Source organism: Vitis riparia, chromosome 9 (assembly GCF_004353265.1).
Source record: "Vitis riparia cultivar Riparia Gloire de Montpellier isolate 1030 chromosome 9, EGFV_Vit.rip_1.0, whole genome shotgun sequence".
NCBI classification, from domain to species: domain Eukaryota; kingdom Viridiplantae; phylum Streptophyta; class Magnoliopsida; order Vitales; family Vitaceae; genus Vitis; species Vitis riparia.
In genome coordinates this window covers 16,882,297-16,905,810 of record NC_048439.1, presented here as the reverse complement: position 1 = coordinate 16,905,810, position 23,514 = coordinate 16,882,297, and the positions used below count along the sequence as shown (strand labels likewise).

At 36.1% G+C, this 23,514-nt stretch overlaps 2 protein-coding genes across 2 annotated transcripts; both read left to right on the top strand.

Moving 5' to 3' along the window:
• The first annotated feature begins 1,600 nt into the window (after window positions 1-1,600).
• Window positions 1,601-22,007, top strand: LOC117922586 (pentatricopeptide repeat-containing protein At1g80880, mitochondrial-like). The gene is given in 4 exon segments (XM_034840746.1): window positions 1,601-2,224; window positions 9,062-9,378; window positions 9,381-10,465; window positions 21,638-22,007. Coding segments are annotated over 3 exon segments (1,644 nt in total). The 5' UTR covers window positions 1,601-1,667; the 3' UTR covers window positions 10,151-10,465; window positions 21,638-22,007.
• LOC117921860 (transcription factor Pur-alpha 1-like) lies at window positions 11,703-12,140 on the top strand. Its single transcript, XM_034839813.1, has one exon. It carries the CDS (start codon window positions 11,703-11,705, stop codon window positions 12,138-12,140), a length of 438 nt encoding a protein of 145 aa, XP_034695704.1.
• Window positions 22,008-23,514: the final 1,507 nt, after the last annotated feature.

The following is a 23,514-nucleotide window of genomic DNA, read 5'->3' as shown; positions in this document are numbered from 1 at the left end:
TTCTTATTTAATTTATTATCTCATTTGCATTAATTGATTATCTCAGCATACATACCCATTTCAATTGCATTGTACATGAATTGAGTTTATTAGGAGTTGCACAATCATATACCATGAAAAATAAACAAATAATCTTAACTAAAGTAGCATAATTGAAAAAAAAAATAAAATTAGATCATGTCTTGGATAGTTGTTGAATAAGTTCGAACCCAACAAGCAATAAACTCTTTTTTTTTTTTGGCTAAAATCTATGGTTAGTATGGACATCATTAATATTCTCATATTCATACTTTCTGATTATGAGTAATGATAATAATATATAGCTTCTAGTTATGTATAATAATATAATATTTTTATATAACTTTTGATTTTTCATAATTTCTTGAACCATAATAATAATTATATAGCTTTTGGTTATATATAACCATAATATTTTTCATATAGCTTTTGGCTGTATGACCTTTAACATTTAGTTTACATAGTTTCAAAATATAAATAATTAAAATTTAGATAATCAAATAATGTAAGACAATGCATAATTATAATAATTACATATAAAAAAATTATATTATAACGTACCTTCTTGTAATATTTGTGATTAGAGCCTTCCATGTGTTATAAAATAAAAGAATGGGAAGAAGAAATGAGAAGAAGATAAATGAGAATACTAAGAGAAAAATAGAATATGTTTTCATTAATAAGTCTTTTCCTTTTATGGAGACTTTAAAAGAGATTTATATTAATATAAATGATCATTCATAAGTCCCTACAATTTATTATTATCCATTTTACAAAAACATTTTTCCCTAAATTTCTTTTTTTGCTCCTTAATATCAGGACAAAAAAAAGAAATATTATCTTCCCTTTTTGTTAGAATTTTTTTTAGTTTAATTTATTATGCTTTTTTTTAGAGGATTACAAAATGCAAATATTTAACCTATAAGATAAATCTAAAACATACCATTATACTACACATAAGTATCATGAATAATATGAAATCGAACCTTAAGACATTTGGACTCTTTTTATTAAGGTGGTGTTTGTTTTTTGATTGAGTAGAAAAAAAATCAAATATTTGACTTTTTCTATTTAGCTAAAAGCAATTTGTTGATATCAATCAACATAATTAAAGTGAACTAATTAGGGAACAATATACTATGAGCAAGAAACCAATATTTTTATATATCAAATCATAAATTTTGATGGTAAACCAATTTCCTCTAACATTTTATTTTATTTTTATTTTTATTTTTTATATTTATTTTCCCATTTTGATTTTATTTCATATTTTATTGTTCACACAAAGAATTTCAATATCTTCTATGATATTTTTTAATTTAAATTTTATTTTTCTAGTTTTATTGTTATTAATCTTAATTTTATTTTTATTTTTATTATTATGAACTTTTTTACTTTAGTCATGTGTGGGAGGGCTCATCATACATGAAACGTAATGTTGGTAGGATTTACATAAAATTTTATTTTATTTACGAAATTTTAAAATAATTATTATTTATTTATTTAATTTAAGAAAATCTTTCTTATATGGAAACTTTTAAATTCCAGAAAACAGAGTTTGAGATTGGAACCATGCCCCGGACTTGGACTCAAACCTTCTCCGTCTACTCCAAACTCTACCTGCTAGGCTGCAACCAAAGCCCCACAAAATGGCACTTTTCACTCTCTCAAAGAAGCTCCCGTTCCCAAGAATCTATCCTCAATTCTTCCTCACCCTTCTCCTCCGCCCCGTTTCCTCACATTCACTTCAAACTCTCTCTCTCACATTTCCTCGAACACCTCTACACAAGCCGCGTTTCTCAGTTCCCCGGCACCTCTCTACCCAAACACTCTACGACCCATTTGATTTGATCCGTTGCAAAGAGGATGTCTGTGATCCACTCAAATCGGGTCTTCCCGAATTGCTCAAACGGCTTGAGGGTTTGTCCTCGGAAGCCGAGGTCATGGCTGTTCTTGATGGGTCCGGAGTGGAGCCGAACCAGGAGTTGGTTTATTGGGCGATTTGGGGGTTGAGAGAGGATTGGAGATTGGCGTATTGGGTGTTCAATTGGGGTGAAAAATGGGGTTGTAATAGTGAGAGGACTCGTGGGTTGGTGATATGGATACTGGGGAATTGTAAAAAGTTCGGTGTTGCTTGGTGTTTGATTCGTGAGTTGCATCGGTCTTCGGTGGATACTCGCCGGGCAATGCTCATCATGATTGATCGGTGAGGCCCAGTTCCCTTTTCTGTTTATTTGTTTGCAGTTGCACTCTGTTTCGTTGCTGAGAAACCTGGAGAAAATGGAAGAAGATAGAACTCTGTATCTCATGTTTTATATGGTCTTAACTTACAGTGAGTAAAAAGCGCTAATCTAATCCCAACTTAGCTTCATTTATATGAGGCTCAACAAAGGGGGATTTTGTTCTTGAGGTTCCATACTACGAAAATCCAACATTAAAAATATATGTAATTTTTTCCTTTCCTACATTTTCTTAGCAACCAAAAGGAGCTTTATTTTAGTTTTAGTTGAAATAAGGAACTATCAGGAAGTGGAGTATGTGCATTCCATTTATCATTTGATGTATGGTCATACAAGATAAGTTGTTCTTAATTATATTTGTGATAGTGCTTCTTTATCTGCTGCTGAAACTTAAGGGGCCTGTTGGATGGTTTTGTTTTTTTTTTTGGGTGGGAATCTGAGGTTGGGATAGTGTAGCTACAACTGTTCCTGGATTGCCCAAGAATGGGAAAGGTGCTAGATCTCCCATTCTGGTTGGTTGTGGCAGGAATCAGAAGCAGGAATCGATGATAAGTGTGGGGAACATGGTGGAAATGTGATGCAATGGAATGCTAAATTGGCTTCACATCTTGTTTTCCATTATTAGAGAAAGCAAATTGAGCAATCTAGGTTTTCATATAAACACCAGATATTTAGCTTACCTTCCAAGGGTCATAATATTGAAATAATGAACATGAATCATCTCATAGTTGATAAGATTTGTTTGCATCCTTGACGCCTTAATAATCATATGGCAGTTTGAGTAAACATCAATGGAGATCTTACTGCTCAGGCCAATGCCAACCCTTTTGGGGAATAATGATATATGATGTGAAATATATTACTAATCAGAGTCTCCTTTTAATCACATTTTTTATATTCTGATCTATATGAAGCATTAAACATCTTATTAGAAGCATTGGTAAAGCAACTGCAATAGGTTCACAACCTTCCATACACATGGCCACAAAATTATAAAGCTTAAACTTGTGCTGTAAATTCGTTACAGCTTAATTACCACATAATTCTTAATCCCTTCTATCTCTTTCTTATTCTTTTTTCTCATCTAACAAACAAATAATTATAATAAAATAACACCTAGATCTAATCACCATCCAATATAATAATACAGTAGAAAATCACAATAAACATGTAATATGCACAAGTTGGATTTTAGATATATCAACCAACATGCATTAGACATAATTTTTTAATCGAGTCAAGTTTCTTATGTTCTCATAATCAAACATCCTGTAAAATAGAGAAAATTTTTAGCCTTCCTATTGAATTGTTGCACTAACTCATCTGTCGAGTCCACTTGAATTTTGGGCCTTGCTTGGCTTCTGTTGCAGCAACAAAAATAATAAGAAAGTAATTTTGAATGGCAGAATTTTTGGGAGAGAAATTGCAGAGGTCCATGGTAAAAATCCAATAATCCATGAATCAACCAAACCCACTTACATTAAGCAAAACCAATCCTTCATGCATTAAAACTCGAACATGCACAAACTACAAGACAGACTGAAATCAAAATTATAATCTATCTAGTTTTAGGTATTCATTTGGAACCCTAAATTTGCCTTTTTGCACAACCCAAAGAAATACCAATGCACTCAAAACAAAAATTATTGCAAATATTCAATCCCCCAAACAAGAAAAAGGAATAATAATTTCATTCATAAGTGCAGCCAAATATATATAAAAATCTAACCAAAAATTTCTGAATCAAACGGAAAACATGATGAAATTTATACTCTCATAGGAATGGAAAACAAAATCCACTCTCATTGAATGTGAGATGTTGTAGACCTTACATTTAAGTGCTGTCTCTTGCTTGAAGAGACAATCAAATCTTTTTTTCTATCTTAAGACAATTTCATTGGCATCATGGAGGCAGTCAGTCACACAACAATTGTGATCTAATAATTGAAGAGGGGGTGGAAAATGAAACCCCTCGATCATGACTGTATATGGGTATCTTTTTTCCCTTTTTATGAAATATCTTGGCTTGCTGACCAAAAATCCATTCTAGATGTTGTCATCTCGCTATTCTATTTCTTATGAGCATTGCTACAAAACTTTCTCCTTGATAGAAATTTCTTAGTTGGCATCAAGAAATCTTTGCCAAGCTAGTAGTGTTACTTGAGGTTGGAATTGTGGTTTATTGTATGGCTACTGGTTTCTTGTAATGTTGCTTTCTGTAAAGGGTATCTCATTCTTTATACTTCTTTTTCTATCTATAAAAGTTTCTATAAAAAAAGGGAAATGTGGGATAAGGTGTAGCCAGGTAAAAATATTTGAACAAATTTGACTTACTTTTCATTGTTTTCAACTCAAAAGATTAAAGTAGATTTATTTTAACATTAGGAGACTAATGATTGTTTTTTAAATATAATGACTAAAATATCTTTATTGCAAACTTTTATAAAATATAAAAGAAATACTTGAGGTGGCTGATGTCATACATGTGAAAATCATACATGTAATAAAAAATCTAAACTAAAATATAATAACATTAATTAAAAAATTTATACACTTTCAAACTCTTCACTCCTCATCTAAGAAAGTTAACAAAGCTATAAAAGATTCAAATTTGTATTTTATTTTCCTTTTCTTGCAATTTTCCTATTTTCTTTTATTGTAAAGTTGATTTCATGGTAATGTTGACAAATACTTTATTGTTTTAAACTACGTATATCTGCAATCATGAGCATGTGTGTGTGTGTGTCAACATAGTAATGCTGAAAAATACTTTTTTTTGTTCTTTAAACTACGTATATCTGCAATCATGAGCTAATATATGTGTGTGTGTGTCAACATAGTAATGTTGAAAAATACTTTTTTTTTTCTTTAAACTACGTATATCTGCAATCATGAGCTAATATATGTGTGTGTGTGTGTCAACATAGTAATGCTGAAAAATATTTCTTTTTTTTTTTTCTTTAAAGTATGTATATTTGCAATCATGAGCTAATATATGTGTGTATGTGTCAACATAGTAATGCTGAAAAATATTTCTTTCTTTTTTTTCTTTAAACTACGTATATTTGCAATCGTGAGCTAATATATGTGTGTGTGCATGTGTCAACATAGTAATGCTGAAAAATACCATTTTTTTAAAACTATGTATATCTACAACATAGTTTTAAAAGGCTCAAGGCGCACTAAGGTGCAAAGTCCTCCTAGAGTCTAAGGTGGGAGCTTTAGTGAAATGAGGCGCCCCCTATCTTACATATATAATTTTATATAATATAATATAATATAATTTACTAATCATTTATTTGTCCTAAGCACATATACCAAGGCCCCATAAATTTTCCTTTATTTTTCCTCCTCCTCTTCGTCTTCTTCTGTTCTTCACAGGCACATGAGAGGCAGAGGCTAAGCTAGGGCTTGTTTTTGGGTTTTGTTGGCTTCAAAATGAGCAATCTAGGGGCTGAAAGTGAAGAAAAGGTCCAAAACGACGTCGTTTTGATCCTTTTTTTCAAAAAAATAAATGGGCTCCAAAATGATGTCGTTTTGGCCTGTTTCTTTTAAAATAACAGGGTCCAAAACGACGTCGTTTTGGTCCTTTTTTAAAAAATAAAAAATAAAAGGGAAAAACGATGTCATTTTGGTCTCAACAAATAAAAAAAAAAAGAAAAGAAAAAAGGCTTAGGTTTGATCATGTTCTCCACTGCAACTCATCGCTGGAGAAGAAGAAGAAAACTAGAAGAAGAAGAAGAATGAGGAAGGAGGCGCACCTGTTGGGGGTGTCATACCTTGGTGGAGGCGAGCGCCTTGCACGCCGAATCAACACCTTTGTGAAGGGGTGGTGCCTATAGTCAAGTGAGGCTTCGGAGCATGGCATCGTGCTGCCTGGAGCCTAGGTACACCTTTCACAGTTATGATCTCTATATATATATATGTGTGTGTGTGTGCATGTGAAGGGGTGGCGCCTACAGTCAAGGGAGGCTTTGGAGGATGGCGTTGTGCCACCTGGAGCCTAGGTGCGCCTTTCACAGCTATGATCTGTGTATATATATATATATATATATATCCGTGTGTGTGTGTGTTTCTAGAAACCAAATTAAAAATGGAAAATAAACATTGTTTTGAAAAGGCGCAAAGCACACTTAAGGTGCAAAAGTGTCCTAAAGCTTAGGTGTAAGGTGTAACTCTACATGCACGCCTAAGTGAAGTGAGGCGCAACATATGATACATGTTGATTTTATAAAATGTGACTCAAAATTCAATATGAGGAACAAAAGATTTAAGATTTCAAGTATTTAAAATAAGTATGCACAATAAACTAACACAATTATATAAAATTTCAATCTACAATTAGAAATTTCAAGAATAAAATATTAAAAAAAAGAAGAATACACATGAGGTGTGCCTCTCCAACAATGTGCATGTGTTGGTAGGCAAGGGGCTATAGCTAGGGAGTGTTTGCTCCTTGAGCCTAGGTGCCTTGAAGCATGCATTTAACAATTATGACATAAACACTAAGCCTCGTTAGTTTCTCAAGAAAATAAAAAACCCAACTCCTAAACCAAAAACCAACATTATCATTTGTTATAGCATCTATAACAACCTCCTGTTTAGGTGGACAACTTGACAAATAGACATACACAAGAATTAGCTTATTGAATCCTTGAATAGCACTATAAGAATCGCCCCTAAAAAATTGAAATATTCTCATTATAAATTAGGCGGGACTAATGTTTTTATAAGAAATCTCTAGTCAACGTTCCCGCCATAACAAAACTTCATGAGAAAATATCTTGAGAAGTCTATGAAGGTAAAATTAGGTTGCAATAGGAAAATTGGTATTTTACTACATGGTCTTACGACTTTGTAAAGACCAATGTTTTTGGTAAACAATCGTTCGGGCTTAGTCATTGCAACCCCCTTTGTGCAACATTATTATCCAATAGATTTAAGAAACAAAAGGCACCACATAGAAAAGGAAATCTTTACAAAAAGTAAAAAATGATTGGTAAAGTTACTTGTAAGGTGCTGAAAACTTAGGGTCAAGGTATTTGAAAAGAATGGAGTTCCTTGAGAGGGTTGAGAGAGAACAATTATGATTTTAGGCTTCATAGAAGGGATTTTGTAGGTAACATCTATTCATTGATTACTGGCTTACACGGCATATCTTTTTGATGATCGAGGAAACTTCCATGGCTAAGCCCTTCGGACTTTTCATGGGGGCTCAAACCTTGGTGTATTGATTGTGCTTGCCATAATAAGGACTAGGTAATCCAAGGCATTCAACTAGTAGCACAATTTGAATCTAAGACTATGTGCCTCTACCACACATCCTGGCATTTGCCCTAATCAATTGGGCACCCTAAAAGGCTTTTGCCTTAGAAGACAATTCGTTAATTTATATGGCATTTTACTTTTGCAAAATAAAATGTCTTATTATTCAACAAAAGGTCATAGATATAATTTTAAGTGATTAGTCTCCTTATTTAAAATAAAATATATTGTAATCTTTTTTGGATCAAAAAAGGGAAAAATAAGTTACATTTTTAAAAATATTTTCATCCTGCTGCACCTTTTCCCACTTCTGCACCCCACTCCCCTCTCTTGAATTTTTAATTATTTCACCTAGGAAGCCTTATCCATTCTGTTTGTGGTTCTATAGAATTAAGTATGGTACATCAAAGTTTGATATTATTTTTTGACACTCTAAAATGATGCTAATCCTCTATAAATTGATGCCTAATTAAGGGCCTGCCATGAATAGTGAGTGAGACCACTTGTCTTTCAATTCTCAAATAGGAAAAAGGTCTAAATGAAGAGTATAGAAGCCCCCATAAGATAACAAAATGAAATAAAGATAAGTTTTAGTTATTGAAAAAAAAAATATATATATTCTATTTGGGATAAATTTTGAAGGAAGTAAATGCAGTTGTTAAATCAACCAATTAGCAATATGAGTGAATAATGAAATGGAATGATTTAATGACATCCCCATTTTTTTTTAAAAAAAATTGGAACTTTGTATGATTGCTGCATGTAAAAAAATTGATAGTTGTTTCTCTCAATCCAGTGTTATGTCGTCTCTTACAGTTTCATTCGTTTTTTTTTTTTTTGTGTTTTTTTTGGAGTGAAAATGAACATTGTCACACTTTGGTTTGGGATCTCATTGTGGAATCACCTTCTTTAGTACATTATATTTTTTGAGCTCTGAATTTTGCAATAGAAAAGTGAAATTTCACTTATTTATTGTGTGGTTTAGTTGGATAAGAAAATGGCGATATATTTGCTTTATGTTGTTCTGATTTGCTCCAAAGTGAAAGCAAAAGCCAAGTCTGCTAAATTGTTTTGCTAAAAAGATCACTTTATTAAAAACTAAGAAATAAATATTTTTGTCTTAGCTTATCAGTTGCAGATGCTGCTGTATGGGTGGTAATAGTGTTTAAGCATTTTTTATGGTTATGCAGTGATATTTTGATAAACCCCTTTTTTCCCTTTTTGCTTGTCGTTTTTTGTTTGGAAAAAAAGGCTTCTTGTCTTTTCTCTCATATAGAAGTACTTTTACAATCCAAATCAAACTGATCTTTTTGAGTTCAAAACACACTTCTATTTTATTTTCTCTTTCGAAAAGGAAAGTAAATGATTTCTTCAATTTTGCCAACTAGAAAAAGGGCATTTGTCTTTTCTGATAATTAAATTGGCAGGATTTATTCAAATTTCACATTTATTTTTATTTTTATTTTTGTTTGTTTATTTCACACCCCATAAATATTGAGTAAGATTATGTTATTTTCTTCTATTTGTGTTTTTAACAGATATACTGCTGCAAATGATCCATGCAAAGCCATTAAAACATTCCACATTATGGAGAAGTTCAGACTATCTCCAGATCAGGAAGCATTCTACACACTGCTGACTGCTCTATGTAAACATGGGAATGTTGAAGATGCTGAAGAGCTCATGTTTCAAAATAAGAAGCTCTTTCCTTTGGAGACTGAGGGCTTCAATATAATTCTTAATGGATGGTCTAATGTAGCTCTTGATATATTTGAAGCCAAGAGAATTTGGAGAGAAATGTCAAAATGCTGTATTGTTCCTAATGCAACTACTTATACTCTTATGATTTCCTGCTTCTCAAATTTGGAAATCTTTTTGACTCACTGAGATTGTTTGATGATATGAAAAAAAGGGGTTGGATCCCTGGCCTGGAGGTTTACAATTCTTTGATATATGTACTAACTCATGAAAATTGCTTGACGGAAGCTCTCAAAATCCTGGGAAAAATCAAAGAGATGGGCTTGCAACTGGATTCTGCCTCTTACAACTGCATGATACGTCCTTTATGTAAAGCAAAAAAACTAGAAGAGGCAAGAACTATATTGGCTGCTATGATAGGGGAAAATCTAGGTCCAACTACTGAAACTTACCATGCATTTCTTGAGGGTGCTAGCTACGAAGAAACTTTTGAAGTGCTTAAACAAATGAGAACAGCTGGTTTTGGTCCTAATGGTGATACGTTTCTTCTTATTCTCGATAACTTATTCAAGTTAGATCAACCTGAGAATGCATTGAAGATTTGGGTAGAAATGAAACAGTTTGATGTAGTGCCTGGTTCTGAACATTTCAAGTTACTGATAGAAGGCTTGACAAAATTTGGCTGGTTAGTTAAGGCAAGAGAATTGTATGCTGAGATGAGATCAAAAGGATTTTTGGATGATCCAAAGCTTAAGAAGCTTTTGAAGGATCCAGTAGAAGGCGATAGTGGTGAGAGAGAAGGGTGGATGAGGCAAGGCAAGACAGATGTGAGATTACATCATGGGAAAAGCAGTATGATGAGATGGAAAAGACTGGGAAATCAATCAAGAAAAAGGCCTCCACTTGTAAAATCTAATTTGAAGCTCTGACTAAACATAAAACCCAAAAGCTCGGTGAAAAGGTCTGTGCCTGGTAAGAATTGCTGATCATGCTAATCATGAGAAACTAGTATCATATCTATATTGGGGAAACCCCTGAAAGACCTGCAGCTGCATAAGGTTTATACTCAGGAATCTTGAGGCCAGTTGGTTTCGTGGCCTGTTTAAGCCGAATGAATTTGGTGTCGCTTTATGGGAGCAATTTTGATCTTTTGCATATTGCTACTATCTTTATGAGGAAAGTTTCATTGGAAATCTTCAAATTTACAGATTCAGTGCTTTCATCAGTCATTGCCATTATTCCTGGTATGCATTTGTTCTGATCTATGTGGTTTATTGTGCATCATTTTCAAGGAAATTGCTTATTAAAATTGTTTTGTAATTTGTTACGATTCCTATAAACTTGTTGGTTCTGTAATGACTGTTTTATTGTTTTGATTGTTGTACATATTATTCTTATCATAATAACACAGGTAAATATTTTTGCTCTGTCCTTTGCTTTGTCATTTGGCTGATCAAAGTTAGAATTTCAGGGACTAGATTAGCTATAGTTTGACCTTTTCAAAATTGTTGGAACAATCAAAATGCTGTGCATAACTTGCATTTTAAATTTACTTCCTGTTTATAGTTGTGAGATAATATTTTCTAGGATCACTTTTGCTTCAAAGTAAAACTCTAAACTATGATGCATATTGATGGTGGGATCCTAACTGACCTCTTCTGTCATAAATCTTTAGAATAAGGTTTTTTTTTTGCATTTGTCAACTAATTTTGGACAATCTATTGGTAATGGAATGAAATATCTGGAAATGTGATTTGTCAATTTGATTTTATCATTGTGTATATCAACTATTGTTATGTAAGCATTAGAATGGAAGTTATCTTTTAGGATGGTTTCTTATGAGGTTCTTGAACTTTAAACTTTGAAAGAGTTCAAGGTTAAATGTGTATATTTAAAGTCCTTCCTCTTATGACCATTTTAGTTGTGCAATTACTTTCGCTTTTCCTGAGTAGTGCAAATTTTCTTTCTTTTGATCAAATTCATACATCAGATTATGTAATGGGAAAATAATTTTTTATCCTTGTTTGTACTTAGTGCTTACTAATTTTATGGCAATATAATGTTTGTTTTTCATACAAAAGGAAAAAAAAAAAAAAAATCTTCCTCATAGATGTTGTTTGGTTGATTAAAGAAATTTCTAATAAGGCTAGCTTCAGGGTTCAATGCTTCTCAACCTTGCTCTATAAATTGCCAAATCAAGAGGCAGATTTCTTAGCCAAGTGATTTGTATTGACTGATCTTAGCTGTTGGGAACACTTTGATGTAGGACAACCTTAGGACATTTTGATGGTAGGATAATGCTAAGATGATTATCTACAATCAAATAAGGTGGGCTAGGGTTTCAAATTTTTAGGATTTAAGGAAGGAAACAAGAATACAATTATAGTAGCTGGGTAAAAGGTAAAAAAAAAAGATAGGAAAAAAAAAAGAAAAAAAGAAAGAAAGATAACCTTAGAATAGCAATGAAGTCTGGAAAGGAGAATGAAGTGCAAAGCTGAAAGGATTATTGTGGAGAAAAAATCTTTTCAGGTAGAGTTTGAAGGTTTGAATGGTGGAACTTGGGTATCGGTAACAGAGAGGAGCCGAGGTTTCGTAGTTTCAATAGGATTTGACATGGAGGAGTTGGATTGGCTGATGGAGCATTTGAAGAAAGTTGTGGAGGTGGAGGCTTCCAGGGGTTTTGTACGAAAGATCAGGGGCAAGACTAAGACCCTCTTGATGGAGATATGCTTCAATAACAGAGGGCGGTTCATGAAAATTACAGAATTTGTTACAAAAAGGAAACCTCTTTTTCTTGTCGTCCCCGAGGGCGTCAAAGGGAAAGGATGGGAAGATCTTAGGAAGGCAATTCTATCAGTGCAAGAGTATTCTGAACGAGACGAGGAGCTTCGAAGGAGAAGAATGGTGATATTCGGATGAATGGGGACACTTTCAGAGGAGGACGGTCATATGCAGAAGTGGTGGCAGAGGCTGGTTTGAGGACTGGAGGTACGTGGTCAGCTGGAAAATGGGCCAGAGCTGTAATATGTGAAAGCCAAGAAAAAGTCCAAGACTGGACTCACGAAGGAAGAGCCATTGCGAGGATGATGGGGATGAAAGGAATGGTGTCCATTAACCCCATTTCCGCTTTTAAAGGATGCTTCTTTGTGAGTTCAACAAGGAGAGCGGAAAGGGTTCACGATCAGGGAAGACTTTTAGTGAAAGGAAGGACGATTCTGCTAAGGAAATGGTCGCCTAAGGAAAATATGGTGGTTCAAGGAAAGTTCAGGAGGGGCTGGCTAGTTCTGAAAGGTCTCCCTTTCCATTTGTGGGATGAAATCCAGCTGAATTTCATTTTGAAGCAATGGGGGAGAGTGACGAAGGTGGCAAAGGAAACTTTGAAGTTGGTGGACTTGACGAGGGTGAAGCTGTGGGTGGAGATGCTTCCAAACGTCGTGTTACCAGCGTTGCTTGAGGTGGAAGATGGAGAATGGTCCTATACAGTAGCAGTTTCAGTCATCGGAGAAGACGACGATGCCGACGCTGTCACGTCTGAAATCAATCGTAGTAGGAACGAGTGGGTGAGAGTGGGTGGTTGGTCTCTCAGTTGCCAAAAGTTGCAGAAGGGCTACGAGGCAATGTTAGGGACGTCGAGTGCTACAGAAAGAGGAGTCTTCCCCGGGCACGTCATCGGCAATCAAGGATGCGTTTGGCAGAGAAAGGGGAGATAGGAGGAGGATGGAGCAGATCGGGTCCAGCTGATTTTATTGGGCCTGAGAAAGAGTCCTCCTCTAAAGCCCACAAGGTTAGGGCCCAAAGTGGGATGAGGCATAGTGGGCTTCAAGATGGCCCAGAAGATCCTCAAGCCCACCAGTCTGCATCGACATCGTCCCTTTCTCCCTAGCGAGATGCTTCTCCTACAAAGGCGATCGCGAAGATCAGTCCAGATGATGCAAGGGCCGGCGCCGACGCTTTCTTTGGAGAAGAAGGTCGGACCGTTGAGCTAAAGGCCCAGTCCCTTCCCAACCCTAGGCCATCGTCAGACAACACCGTGGGCTGTAAGTGTAAAGGCCCGTCGGGGTTGGGCCAAATCTTAGGAGGAATGAAGCCCTCTGGTATGGAAGTCTCGTCGCGAAGGGAAGAGATCGAAGCGAGGAAGGGGAAAGCCCCCGCGGTTCACACGAGAGATGCTACGCAGGAGGAAGAGACGGCAATCTCAAAGAAGACGTGGTCTAACCTCTTCCCTCCAAGTGCCGATCGACGACAGGGAGATCAGTGTCGCAGTGAGCCCATTTTCATACGGGGATCGTTGTCGTCAAGTGAAGACCGCATCATGGAAGAGGAGTTTGGGATGGGCTTTCAGATGGAGCGAGGAATCATAGTGAATCCTCTCTCCAGATGTCCTCTGACTGGTAATATTTTGAAGGAGGACACCTCGGCGAGCTGCGTGGAAGTCAACCGAGGGCTAATGGGACGAGTGGGGTTTGATCCTCGTGGCTATTCAGACATGGTTTCACCTTCTAATTCAATAACCAGAGGTAAAGGACCAATCTTTGAGGGGATTTGCGAAATTCCGGGAGCCAAAATCTTGGAGGTATGTCAGCCCTCTTCTTCTCAGCCACCCGAGTTTCCTTCTCTTCCTTTCTGTAGTCCGGATTCTCCTTTGATGAATCCCTCTGGTCCTCTTCTTTCCAATTCAGTCCCTCTTCCTCAGTCTCCTACGGAAAATCAAGGCATCTCAAAATTTTTTTATGAAAAAGGTGGTGTTGACTGTTTAAATCCTGGTGACATCCCTGACCGTGTTGAGGAGGAGAACCAGTGTGCTTTATCTAACCAGATGACCGAGTGCTGTACCCCTAAGGAATCTATTGTCAGGTCGCATAAGGAGGATTCGGATTTCCTTATTGATGGCCTGTCCCCCGGGAAAATGGCCAAAGTGCGAGAGGTATTATGCTCTCTTGACATTAAGGTGTATTCTAGGAGGAAGAATAGAGGCCTCATAGGTTATTGAGACTTGTTGGTTTTGGCTCGAAAGGTTAGGGTCTTCGTGTTTTCCCATGAAAATCATTAGCTAGAACGTGAGGGGTTTGGGTTCAAGGAATAAGCGTAGGATGGTTAAAGATTTTCTTAGGTCAGAGAATCTGGATGTTGTGATGATTCAGGAAACAAAGAAGGAGAAGTGTGATAGAAGGTTTGTGGGTAGTGTCTGGACGATCAGAAATAAGGATTGGGTCGCTCTTCCGGCGTCTGGGGCATCAGGTGGGATTTTGATTATCTGGGATTCAAAAAAGCTGTGTAGAGAGGAGGTGGTAATAGGATCTTTCTCGGTCTCAGTCAAGTTCTCTTTGGACGAATGTGGACCTCTTTGGATTTCTGCTGTTTATGGTCCAAATAGTCCCTCTCTAAGGAAGGATTTTTGGGTGGAACTTTTTGACATATTTGGATTAACTTACCCGCTATGGTGTGTGGGCGGTGATTTTAATGTCATTAGGAGAAGCTCAGAAAAAATGGGGGGTTCTAGCCTAACTCCAAGCATGAGGGACTTTGATAGTTTTATTAGAGAATGTGAGTTGCTTGACCCGCCTCTTCGGAATGCTTCATTCACTTGGTCGAATATGCAAGAGTCTCCAGTGTGTAAGAGATTGGACCGTTTTCTCTACTCAAATGAGTGAGGGATGCTCTTCCCCCAAGGCCTTCAAGAAGCCTTAATCAGAAGGACATCGGATCATTGGCCAATTGTTATGGATACCAACCCGTTTATGTGGGGGCCAACACCTTTTAGGTTTGAGAATATGTGGTTACAACACTCTAAATTCAAGGAGAACTTTAAAGATTGGTGGAGTAGGTTTCAAGGAAACGGATGGGAAGGTCATAAGTTCATGAGGAGACTTCAATATGTTAAAGCTAAGTTGAAGGAGTGGAATAAGTTTTCTTTTGGAGAGCTTAAAGAAAAGAAAAAAAGTATTCTCAATGATTTAGCTAACTTTGATGTCATTGAGCAGGAAGGGGGTCTCAATCCTGATTTGTTAAGCCAAAGAGCCTCAAGAAAAGGGGAGCTAGAGGAATTAATATTGAGGGAGGAAATTCATTGGAGACAAAAAGCCAAAGTGAAATGGGTCAAGGAAGGGGATTGCAATTCTAAGTTTTATCATAAAGTGGCTAATGGCAGGCGGAATAGGAAATACATCAAGGAGTTGGAGGATGAGAGGGGCTTAGTGCTGAAGAACGCCGAGAGTATCACAGAGGAGATCTTACATTACTTTGAAAAGCTTTACACAAATCCTACAGGAGAGTCTTGGGGTGTTGAAGGATTAGATTGGTCCCCTATTTCGGAAAAGAGTGCGCTAAGGTTAGACTCCCCTTTCACTGAAGAAGAGATTTATAAGGCCATTTTTCAGTTGGATAGGGACAAGGCTCCGGGGCCAGATGGCTTTACTATTGCCGTATTCCAAGAGTTTGGGATGTGATTAAGGAGGATTTGGTGAGAGTGTTCGCTGAATTTCATAGGAGTGGAATTATCAATCAAAGCACTAATGCCTCTTTCATTGTTCTAATTCCCAAAAAGAGTCTGTCAAAGAGAATATCAGACTTTAGACCCATTAGTTTGATTACTAGTCTCTACAAGATAATAGCCAAAGTGCTCTCAGGGCGTCTAAGAGGGGTTTTACATGAGACCATCCACTATACTCAAGGCGCTTTTGTTCAAGGGAGACAAATATTGGACGCGGTTCTTATAGCGAATGAGATAGTGGATGAGAGAAGAAGGTCAAGGGAGGAAGGTGTCGTATTCAAAATAGACTTCGAAAAGGCATACGATCACGTGAAGTGGGATTTTTTGGATCACGTGTTAGAAAAGAAGGGGTTCAGTCCTAGATGGAGGAAATGGATGAGTGGATGTTTATCTTCGGTATCTTATGCAATCTTGGTGAATGGTAGTGCTAAAGGGTGGGTTAAGGCTTCAAGAGGATTGAGACAAGGCGACCCTTTATCCCCTTTTTTGTTTACTTTAGTCGCAGATGTACTGAGTAGGATGCTTATGAGAGCTGAGGAAAGAAATTTGATGGAGGGTTTCAGGGTGGGTAGGAATAGAACTAGGGTGTCCCATTTGCAATTTGCTGATGACACCATATTCTTTTCTAACTCAAGGGAGGAAGAGCTGCAGACTCTGAAGAGTCTTTTGTTAGTGTTTGGGCACATTTCTGGGCTCAAGGTCAATCTTAACAAGAGTAGTATTTATGGCATCAATCTTGATCAGGTTCATCTTTCAAGATTGGCTGAGATGCTTGATTGTAAGGCGTCTGAATGACCTATTCTTTATCTGGGTCTCCCCTTGGGCGGGAACCCTAAGGCGCGTGGCTTTTGGGATCCAGTGATTGAGAGAATCTCAAGTAGATTAGATGAGTGGCAAAAGGCCTACTTATCCTTCGGGGGGAGGATAACTTTCATCCAATCTTGTCTTTCCCAGTTGCCAAGTTACTTCCTTTCCCTATTCAAAATTCCCGCTTCAGTGGCTGCAAAAATCGAGAGGTTGCAAAGGGATTTTTTATGGTCAGGGGTAGGGGAAGGCAAAAGGGATCATTTAGTGAGGTGGGACGTGGTGTGCAAACCGAAGACAATAGGGGGTTTGGGTTTGGGGAATATTTCTTGGAGGAATCTCGCTCTTCTAGGGAAATGGTTATGGAGGTACCCTAGAGAGGGTTCAGCTCTTTGGCATCAGGTCATTTTAAGCATTTATGGTGCACACTCTAATGGTTGGGATGCTAACACTCTAGTTAGATGGTCACATCGCTGTCCTTGGAAGGCTATTGCTCAAGTCTTTCAGGGGTTTTCTTTGATTACTCGGTTTGTGGTAGGAAACGGGGAAAGAATTCGGTTCTGGGAAGATTTGTGGCGGGGGGACCAATCTTTGGGAACCCAATATCCAAGACTATTTAGAGTAGTTGTGGATAAAAACATTTCTATTTCTTCAGTTCTCGGTCCATCTCGGCCTTTCTTGTGGAATTTGAATTTTCGCCGTAACCTGTCAGATTCTGAGATTGAGGACTTAGAAGGCCTCATGCGCTCTCTTGATGATTTGTATCTCTCCCCTGCGGTCCCAGATGCTAGATTATGGCCATTATCCTCTTCAGGGCTTTTTTCAGTCAAATCCTTTTTTCTAGCATTATCTCAATCTTCTGGATCTCCTCAGAACTTTCCTTCAAAGTTCGTGTGGAAGTCTCAAGTTCCTTTCAAAGTGAAGTCCTTTGTCTGGTTAGTGGCACACAAGAAGGTGAATACTAATGACATGTTGCAAGTGAGAAGACCCTACAAAGCCCTTAGTCCTGATATTTGTATCCTGTGCATGAAGCACGGGGAATCAGCAGATCACCTTTTTCTTCATTGTTCCTTGACGATTGGGTTGTGGCACAGGCTATTTCAGTTAGCTAAGATGGATTGGGTTTCCCCAAGGAGCATATATGACATGATGTCCATCAATTTTCAAGGCTTCGGTAATTCTAAGAGAGGGGTAGTCTTGTGGCAAGCTGCGAGCATAGCTCTAATTCGGGTTGTGTGGTGGGAAAGAAACGCAAGGATTTTCGAGGATAAAACAAGGAATTCAGAGTCCCTTTGGGACTCTATTGTTTTCCTTGCTTCCCTTTGGACTTTCTGTTCCAAGGCATTTAAGGGGACTCCCCTTAATGTGATTCAGTTGGATTGGATAGCGGTGTTTTCTCCATAGGGATTGGTCCTTAGTGGGAGTTCGTTTGTTTTTGTGTTTTTTCCTGTTTTTTAGTTGTCTTTGGTGGGAGGATTTCTCATCCTTCTTCTTGTACTTCTTTTTATATTAATATATCTTTGTGGCGTTTCCAATAAAAAAAAAAAAAAAATAGCAATGAAGTCTCACAATTGAAAGTTGTAAGGTGTGCAAATTTTTTATTTATTATTCATTATTAATCCCGTTTTACAGTAATTAGTTTTATTTATAAGCTTTGAAAAGCCCTAAAAACTGAATAAAACCATGAAAAAAGAAGCTTAACATGTGCAATAACTTATTAGAATTCTTATTTTTTTTCAAAAATTATTAAATATTCCAAATAATGTGATTAAAAAGAATTTTTTTTGATAGGTAAAGATAGATAAGTATATATTAGGAAAAATTAAGATACACTAGAGTACATATGACATAAACAAGGAGCACCAAAAGGAGGGTCTCGGAAGAAGATACAAAAAACACCCAATACGCTCAATAGGACCTTACCCACTCTATAAAATCAAACAAAGGCAATGAAGCTTCACTTATATACAAGCTAATCCAAGCAGAAAGATTACAAGAGAAAGAAAGTTTTAACTTTTGATCATTTGTTCTGTATCTTCAAAGGCTCTTTGATTATGTTCACTCCAAATTGTCCAGAAAATGCACAGAAGGGCGGCTTTCTACACCTTTTTCCTTTTCTTCCCTACAAAGGAGTCATGCTAGTTTAAAAGGGTGTCTTTGACCGAGGAGATTGCCTGATCTATTCTAAATAAGGAGAATAAAAGGTGCCAAAGAATCCTTGCTTTGGAGTAGTGAAGTAGCATGTGATCAATGGATTTTCCCTCCAGCTTGCACATGTAGCATCTGTTCACTAGAGCCTGCCCTCTCTTTTGAAGATTGTCTTAAGTCAATACTTTTCCCCAACTTGCTTCCCATGCAAAAAAGCTAACCTTAGAGGGGACCCATGGGTTCTAGATGATGTTTTTTGGGAAAAGGACTGACCTCTCCTCCTCGAAAGCTGCATTTGACAGAAAATAATCCTTTTCTCCATCTTTCCAAATCACTTTATCATTAACTTCTCTTCTAATTGTCTTTACTCGCAACGTTGAAAAGAAATTTTCAACAACTTCCAACTCCCAATCATTCACATTCCTTGTGAAGTGCGGGACCAAAGTCCTTGAAAGCTGCATTTGACAGAAAACAATCATTTTCTCCATATTTCCAAATCACCTTGTCATTAACTTCTCTTCTAATAGTCTTTACTTGCAACGTTGAAAAGAAATTTTCAACAACTTCCAACTCCCAATCATTCACATTCCTTGTGAAGTGCGGGACCAAAGTCCTCCCCCTCCTAAGTCTTCCGACAAATCCACCACCTAAGCTTCCTTTGATCAAGCCAAAGCATACAAAGAGGGAATAGAGGTACACAAAGGCTCCTCCACACACCATCTAATGGTCCAAAACTTAACCCTTCTACCATTACTCACTTCAAAAGAGGTTTTACTAAAGAATAGATTCCATCCCTTCCTTATAGCTTTCCAAACACCAACCCCATAACCACCTCCAACTTCACAAAGGGTGCTTGCTTGCTCCTTCCTTCCCATATTTCCCCTCTTTAATTTGCTTCCACAAGATTTCCCCTTTAGAAACATATCTCCAACTCCACTTTCAAGGAGGGCCCGATTAAGCAAAGAGAGGCTTCTAATACCAAGTCCGCCTTTTTTATCCGTGCAAATAGTAGTCCAACTAACCAAATAAGGCTTCTTTCCCAAATTTCCACCTCCCGAAAGGAAGTCCCTTTGAATTGTTTCTAGTCTCATTCTTACCCTTTTAGGGATTACAAACAAGGACATGAAGTAGATTGGCAAGCTCGACAAAGTACTTCTAATCAAAATAAGTCGTCCCCCTTTTGAGATGTATTGTTTTTTCCACATCGATAGTCTTCTACGAAACTTCTCCATTTCATCCCAAACTGCTTCAGATCTGTCATTGAGAAGGAGCGGGGAAATTTTGGGTTTTAGCCTTGTGAGTTCAACTTTGGATTTTGGGTGAGATTGGCTATGATGGGAATGGGTTCAAGGTGGGTGGTATTGCTTTTTAGAAATTCTTCATTATCAGCTAGTTGATCATGAAGTTCTTCATAGGAGATGGGAGTTCCTTGGTTGTGAATGACACCAAATACTTCTTTACACTCGTTTCCAAGTTTGTTCATGGCAAGGATAACTAGATCTTCTTCAATGGGAGTAGCACTGCATAAGGCAAGCTGATTAGACAATTTTTTTAGTGTCTGCAAATACTAGGAGATAGATTTGTCTCCGTAGGTTGGTGACTTGAGTTTGCCTTTGAGATGGAGGATAAGAGATTGTGATGGGTTGGCATGCGATTTGGTCAGTTTTGACCATGCTTCATGGGCAATGGTCGCAAAAAGTCGAGGGAGAATATTTTATTGAGTAGTTATTTAGTTTCTATTTTTGAGTTGTGTCATCCTAGATGGTTTCTATATCTTATTTTTAGGAGTTTTTATTTTGTTTAGTTCAAGTATTTATAAATAGGAGATTATGTAATATTTGAATGAGAAAGTGATAGAAGACAATAAAGTTTTAATTCTCCCCAATTTTATCTTCCTTGTAATTGTGTGATTCTCTATCAACCTCATTACTCCAACAAATTGGTATCAATCTTCTGCATATCCAACAAAACCTACCATTGGGCTTGGTCCTACCTATCAAAATAATCCAATCATACTGATATGAAGCAATCTGATAGGCAATGAATGAATAGTCATCAAATGTAATAGACTGGAGAGGAGTCAGATGTCCAATTTGTGGATGTTTGAATGGATTAGGGCTCAGAAAAAGGAATTAAAGAAGTTGTGTTGCAGTCCTTGCATGTTTTTACAGTTGAGGCTCTAGGGTATAGGAGGATTTCTTCGCTAGATTTTGGTAAGTCTCTGTGTGCCTTTTCAGCCCTATTCTTTTATTTTTATTTTTATTTAATCATTTACTTAATTATTTATTTTTGCAATTTTCCATTCTCTCTTGGGTGTTCCATTTTATCTCCCTATTTACATGGGTTTTTGTCCTTCTGACATTTTGTTTTAATTCATAATTCAGAGAAAGAGAGGAAAAAACCCACACCTACAGACACACCAATAGTGGAACCTGTGTGTTAGTCAAGTCCATTTTGGGATGTTCATTGTGTAAAAACAGTATGGAAGATCTGAACTAAGGCCAAGATTTTCTTGACTACTTTTGTATCCTCCTCCCCTTCAATTTCTTCAATTCCAAGCAATTGGTGCAGAACTTCCTTGTCCTCTATTTTCCTTGCTTTTCTGCCATGCTAGAAAACCTCCAATCTGTTCATTTATAATCCTTGCTTCTACTAAGAATCACCAAGAGGTATGGTTTTCGAGCTCTTACCAAGTCAGATGTTGGGGCATCGATGTTGTTGGAGTTTTCTCTGTTTCTTTTATTTTTACCTTAATTTGTGTAATGCACTCGATGTTTCTATAGAAACTAAGAAATTTCCATCCTCTTCGGTTTGCTAGTTAGATAAGAATCCTGTTTTCTGCCATCACTTTGTATACATATAAATAATAACATGACTTATTTAGGTGTCAGAATACCCATAACCACCTTTAGTCTACTAAAACAATGCAGATTAACAACATATGGTTCCGTGCTCTTATAATCTCTGGTTTCAGGTTGGAACAGGAGAACATTTCTCATCTCCCCATCCTGGGAGTGTGATGATGGTGAGCCCAGAATGCTGATGAGGCTGAAGCCCAGGGTCTCTGGAATACCCTGATCATATTCAAAATGGAGGATGCTTTAAGCAGGGAAGAAATATGCCCAGGTCTGCAAAACCAACCTTATGCAATCTGCAGCAGGGAATCAATCAGATCAATTTTGCAATTGAAGAGTTGTTGAAAGAATCTGTACAAGACAATGGTGATAAGATTGAAGACAACACATGATCAACCCGTATATCTATAGACTCTGGGCCCAAAAGGCATGTACAAAAGAATATGCTTTATTCTTTAGGGAGCACAAGAGGCCAAGAGTTATTTTTTATTTTTTATTTTTCATTTTTAAATAAAAATAAAATAAAATTTGTTCATTACTATAATATGAACGTCAATATTTTATGATATCTATTAAAATAAAAATATTTTTGCTTTTATTGTATCCCCTATAATTTTTATATTATCAATATATATTTTAAAATAAACTGAGAGTTGTGAGTTTTTCGAATATTATAAATCATTATTTAAAAATTTAAAATGGTAGTATTCATTTGTAAGAGAAAAAAAAAATTATTAAAGGGGTAGCAAAAAGGTGTTGTGTACATGTGATAAAAGTTCCCATTTTTTTTTTTTTTGTGTTTTTCATATTTCCAATTACCTCTCATAATATTAAAAAAAAAACCTCAAAATACCTTAAAGTAATCTTACAAAATAAGTATTTTCTTAAAACAAATTCTGAAAATTTTATTTTCCAAAAAAAATATCAAAGAGGATTTTTTAAGTTAAAACCCTATTTTTTAGATAAAGAAGAAACTTTGAGTCTGATTGGTAATAATTGTAGGAACGGTTTGTATTTGGTAGTGATTTTAGGAAATGTTTATAATTTTTTTAATTTTCGAAAATTTTTATCTTTTAAAAATTAGAAATATTTCCTAAAATCATTGTTAAACGAACTTGCATAAAAAGTGTTTTTGAAAAAAATTAAGTGTTTGGTAAAATTAAAAAAAAAAAGAAAAATCACTTATAATGTTTCTTGAAGAAATATTTTATGAGTGATTCTTCTAAACATATTTTCAATGAAAATAATTTCATTGAAACCAAACACTTTGAATAGAAATATTGTTTAACGCACTCGCAAATTAATTTTAAGAATAATTTTAAAAGGAGTACATTATTTTAAAATTTGAGAAAAATCCTGCAATATTAAAGGACATTTGGTCATATTTTTAAAAATTGTTTTTCATTCTTTCAACTTAAAAACAATTTTTAAAAACAAAATTTTAAAAATATGGTCAAAACAACTCATGTTTTTTGTTTTTAAAAATTGTTTAAAAAAAATAGTGAAAAATAAAAGACTATTTTTAAATCATAGGACGAAACACTCTTTTACTCTTCTAACTTTTTCTTTTAAGGAATAATTATAAGTATTATTATGATAAGTAAGGCCCATAGTACCAGGGCTCGAATTTATTTGAAGGTATAAATTAAATTGGGCAAATTTTTATATATCATAAATATGACATAAATTACACGTGTCAATATTATATTTGAAATATGAGATGGCATGTGACAGCTTTTGTATGATTGTATCTTAGCATAATTCCATAAATGAATGAATATGTATATAGTATAGTTGTAAGAATAATATGAGGGAGTCTAAACCTAGTGGTATCCGTGGGTGCCCACATGCCAGAGTGCGGGGCCCAAGAAAGTTTTGTGGCCAATAAAATAAAAGTAAAGGTCAATTATTGTTATAATAAGGGTGATTGCCTGATTGGACCATGTGGGACTAGTACTACCATGTCCATGGGATATTATTCAAAATAATTGACTAC